The sequence below is a fragment of the Oratosquilla oratoria genome, chromosome 7 (assembly GCF_046742065.1).
Source record: "Oratosquilla oratoria isolate Oo_2021 chromosome 7, ASM4674206v1, whole genome shotgun sequence".
NCBI lineage: Eukaryota > Metazoa > Arthropoda > Malacostraca > Stomatopoda > Squillidae > Oratosquilla > Oratosquilla oratoria.
Window position 1 is genome coordinate 43,072,350 of NC_134783.1, and position 5,000 is coordinate 43,077,349.

Here is a 5,000-nt window from a genome sequence, read left to right on the forward strand (position 1 = left end):
ACATACATATATTATATATATATACATATATATATATATATATATGTATATATATATATATATATATATATGGTTTGAATCACACCTTACTTTCTGATTCAAAGCAATGGCTGTTACATTAGCCAGCTGTCTTCAAAGCGCATATGGCCCAAGTGACGGCTTCGGCCGCAGCTACGCGCCTTCTCACCTTATCATCATATTAAACTTACTATGTACTCTGATGCACAGCCCAAGGTTATACATCATGAATAATTCTTTAGCTGATGCACGTCCATCAACGAATGTAAACAACATTCATCATCAGTAAGTACACGGTACGTTCATAAATGCATACAGGTATATAATACGTATAGAACTCCATGCATAACACATAGATACACATACATACTCGTATACATACATATATTAGTACACACACACACATACACACACATACACACAAACACACAATAAGTAATGTGTGTGTATATATATATATATATATATATATATATATATATATACATACACATATATTATATATGCACACGCACACACACACACACACACACACACACATATATATATATATATATATATATATATATATACATTATACACACATATATTATATATATATATATATATATATATATATACATACACAATAATATACACAAACTTAAATGCGCCGTTGCATTTATACATACACACACACACACACACACATGCTCAAATATCTACACAAGTATTCCGAAGTCCACAAAGGCATCAAAACACCTCACGGGTGAAAAACCCTCAAAACAAGTACATCATCAAATACATCAATTTAGACATGCATGTCATCATACAGCCCTTTTCGTAATTCTGAAGATGAATTGTGCAAAGGCGTATACACGCGCGCGCACACACACACACACACACACACACACACACACACACACACACACACACACACACACACACACACACACACAAGTGAGCTTCGTGATCAAGAAGACACTGATTTACTTCCTCATGGCCAATGGCAGAAGCAACGACTTCCCCTTCCTCGAACCGTCATGGCCTCTTCATCAATATCATCATCATCAACACCAATTTATATATATATATATATATATATATATATATATATATATATATATATATATATATATATATATATAAACCACAATTCACTTTAATTCCAAGCCATCAACATCGAGAAATTCGAGGAGGCGTACATGCAGAAATTGATACGTGATACAGCTAATGACTCGAACCTCCGCAGGCACGTAACAAGTGATATATATCCAATTGAACCCTTTCACTCTTCTTGACTACGTGTACATTTGTTGTAGCTGCTGCCGCCATGTGATTTTAATCAGCTGAGGAACTCCCTTACCCCACCCATCCGCCTCCTGCCAAACTAAAAAGGTTAAAGTCACGTTTTCTCTTTGTGGGTCGATGAAACTTTCTTCGTAATTTCTGATTCACACGTTCCCTTTGTGTCTTGTCGATGTTCTTCTTCGTTGCTTCGTTCTTCAGATGAGCCCCATTAGAGGAAAGGTCACTCCCAGCTGAATAAAATCGCTTGGCGGCAGACAGAATATACTATCAAAGGACTCTTCTTAACAAATAGCTTGTAAAAAGAACAATGAATGAATGAAAAAATAATTATATCAAGTATCATCTATAATCACTGCGCCCATCCCAAGGGATGTGTCCGTTTGCATGTGTATTGAGTATATCAGAGAGAGAGAGAGAGAGAGAGAAAGAGAGAAAGAGAGAGATAGAAAGAGAGAGAGAGAGAGAGAGAGAGAGAGAGAGAGAGAGAGAGAGAGAGAGAGAGAGAGAGAGAGAGAGAGAGAGAGAGAGAGAGAGAGAGAGACCAAACGACCCAAGGAAAGTCAGCGCGTGTGAGCCGGAGGTCACGAGGGTGGCGGGGGAGGGGGAGGGGGAGGGGGAGGGGGAGATGGGGGTCGAATGTTGAGGGTCGATTTCTGTTCTTGTACTGAGGGAACAATGGATCGCTTCTTACACCGCAGCGCAGCAGACTCGACGCCGGATCGACTTCACACGAAGAGAGAGAGAGAGAGATAAAGAGAGAGAGAGGAAAAAAACACTGACGAATAAAATCGCCTGGCGACAGAAGAAACAAAAAGAATAGTAACACGCGGTACGGTAGGGATTGGCTGGTGCAAACGTTTGGTTTCAAGTGTAAACGTTCCATCAAGTGTCAACGTTTGATTTCAAGTGTGGTGCATCTGTGTCCAAGGTTGCGTGCATCAGGTGGTTCGACAAATATTCGTATTCTTCCTAAGACATGTTCAAAACCGTGCATGTGCACACACAAACACACACACACACACGGACACACACACACACACACAGTATCGCAGCACTGCGACTCGTTACTCCAACTCTCGTGGGCGGGGAGTTGGGTGTGTGTGTGTGCGTGTAAGGTCACAGCATTACCCATAGATCGGTCCTATATGAGCTCTCTTCCGGGAGGAAAATAGCTGTCAGTCACGAGTTCTACACCTGATCCAAGACCATGGTGGTGATTCACACACACAAACACACACGCAAACACACACACACACACACACACACACACACACACACACAAACACACACACACGTAATTGAGACGCCCGACATCCGCTTATTCTTTGACTCAGGATGTGGTAATGATCCTACTTATTTAAAACTGAACAAAGAAACAGAGATACCCTAAGAAGTACTATGAATGGAAACCAACAGATAGAGGACGAGTGTGACAAGAATGAGGTGGAGATCAACAAGCTCTGCACAGGAGGTAAGGATCCTCACTTGAAGGGGTCGAGAGGGATAGAAGATGTGAAGATCGTCAACTCTAGAGAGAACTAAAGCGGCGCAGGAACTGAGAGGATTATCAGGTCGAAGGGGAGGGTGAGAGAGTGAGAATATATTAAACTGGAGTGTGTATGTATACACATGTATACATAACACACAGGAAACCCATAGTCGGAGAAAATAAATTTCGAATGAAAGAAGATTCCTATATTTCAGCTATCAACTGTAGCCCTCTTCAGGAAAGTACTTTCCTGACGAGGGCTACAGTTGATAGCCGAAATATAGGAATCTTCTTTCATTCGAAGTTTATTTTCTCCGACTGTGAGTTTCCTGTGTGTTATTTACAAATGTGCTACTACATTTCTGTTTAGAAATATGTGTACATATATATATATATATATATATATATATACATATACTGTATATATACATATATACTGTATATATATGCACAGTTTTCGCTTAACGCCAAGGTGACTGACCGTATATTTAATAAAAATAAAAGGTGATCCACGTCCACAGTATGTAAGAGTGAATGCACACATTTTCTACCTTGAATTGAACTCCCGGATTTTCCGGGTCTGGCTTATTCCTCCAGCATTCAACTACTGCACGGTACTAGCAGACCATAGATATCAACGCAATGTATCAAGGGTGGAGGGCCTTTGGCAGAAGAGCAAGAAGGCCATCGGTTTCCTCCGTAACTTTGGTGTCATGATCTAGACAATTTAGCAACAGAGGAACAATTTTTTTTTTTTTTTTTTTTTTTTTGCGAGGCCCTTGCGTCGATCCGTTACGTCTCACCACCTTTGTGAATCCTCCCACTTACCCCGATCTCTAGACTACATCGATGACAAACAAGTAACGTCCTCCTTACCTGCTGGTAGTGCCTGTCCTTGCGCATGTTGGTGTTGGAGTTGGATCGCTCTGCCTTCCTCCCCATCCCATCCTCCATCCTCAGACCCTTCTGACGATGAAGCCGGTCCTCGCTGGCGAGGTCTGCCACCATCTAAGGATCACCGAGTACCACTTACTCGTTGACACCACCACTTCACGAAAAATCGATCTCTGACACCCGAAGTCCACTTCTAAGGTTCAGATAACTTGCACTTATTGATCCACGATTAGCCGAACTATGTTCACGCCGAGGGCGTGATTGTTGAGAAACTTAAAGAACGCTCATTCAGGGGCACACCCGAAGACGGATCGAACCTCGTGAATCGACGAATAACACACAAAGGCTTGCGAAGACCTCAAAGGTCTTCAGGAGTTCCTCCTCCGTCGTATGCGCAGATCACAACCGACCAGAAGGTCACGAAGAAGGATGGAGGAAGGGAAGGAGAGAGGATCTTCCCAAAACCTCAGCAGAACCTGTGGCAGCGGTGACTTCGACAGCTGTCAGAGGAGATCGAGCTTCTGTCGACTCCGTGCTCCGGAGGGCGCGCTAAGTGACCGGGAGGAACGTTGTCGCCGGATGCCTGAAGAAGGCGGGAATGTGGAGGAAGCAGGTACCAACCCACCACTCTCGTTGTCGTCGTTGTCGTCGTCCTCAAATCGGACGTTCGGTCGTGGTGAAAAAAGGTCGAAGAGGCCGTCCCGCTTTTCCTGGACTTCGTATGGAGCTGGATGCCCACAACCTGCGTCGGGACGGAAAAAAAAGTGTTAGTTCGTCACAGGATGACCTTTTACCCCCACTTAACCTCAACTTAAACCCTACACCACAGACACACACACACACACACACACACACACACACACACACACACACACACACACACACACACACACACACTCGAGAGTCACAAGAAAATGGGGACTCCGTTGCGAGGCTAGCAATTTGTGACTCATTGTGTCCAGTTACTTCGATCACAGATGGATGTCATCGGCCCTAAAAACGTGTATCATCTTCTTCGACTTGACAGCGATCGCTGCATGCTTTGTTCTGGCTAAACCAGACGATTTTAGTTAATTGAGAAGGCGGACTTCAATGTAAAGGATTAAAACTACAGAACTACAAATAACTCAATAAAGAATCCCTAAGAGAGACAGAGAGACAGACACACAGACAGGCAGACAGAAGAGAGAGAGAGAGAGAGAGAGAGAGAGAGAGAGAGAGAGAGAGAGAGAGAGAGAGAGAGAGAGAGAGAGAGAGAGAGAGAGAGAGAGAGAGAGAGAGAGAGATGAGGCTAAGGGGAGGCGTTAGG

General features: G+C 43.2%; 1 protein-coding gene across 7 annotated transcripts in view; it reads right to left on the reverse strand.

The window, feature by feature from the left end:
• Positions 1 to 5,000, reverse strand: part of LOC143027117 (uncharacterized) — a 249,394-nt gene that overhangs the window by 167,059 nt on the left and 77,335 nt on the right. For all 7 annotated transcript variants that reach the window (XM_076188133.1, XM_076188141.1, XM_076188137.1 and 4 more), the window contains exon 2: positions 3,674 to 4,433. In XM_076188133.1, the coding sequence (XP_076044248.1) occupies positions 3,674 to 3,805 (132 nt within the window). In that variant the 5' untranslated portion in view covers positions 3,806 to 4,433. The remainder of the gene's footprint in view (positions 1 to 3,673; positions 4,434 to 5,000) is intronic.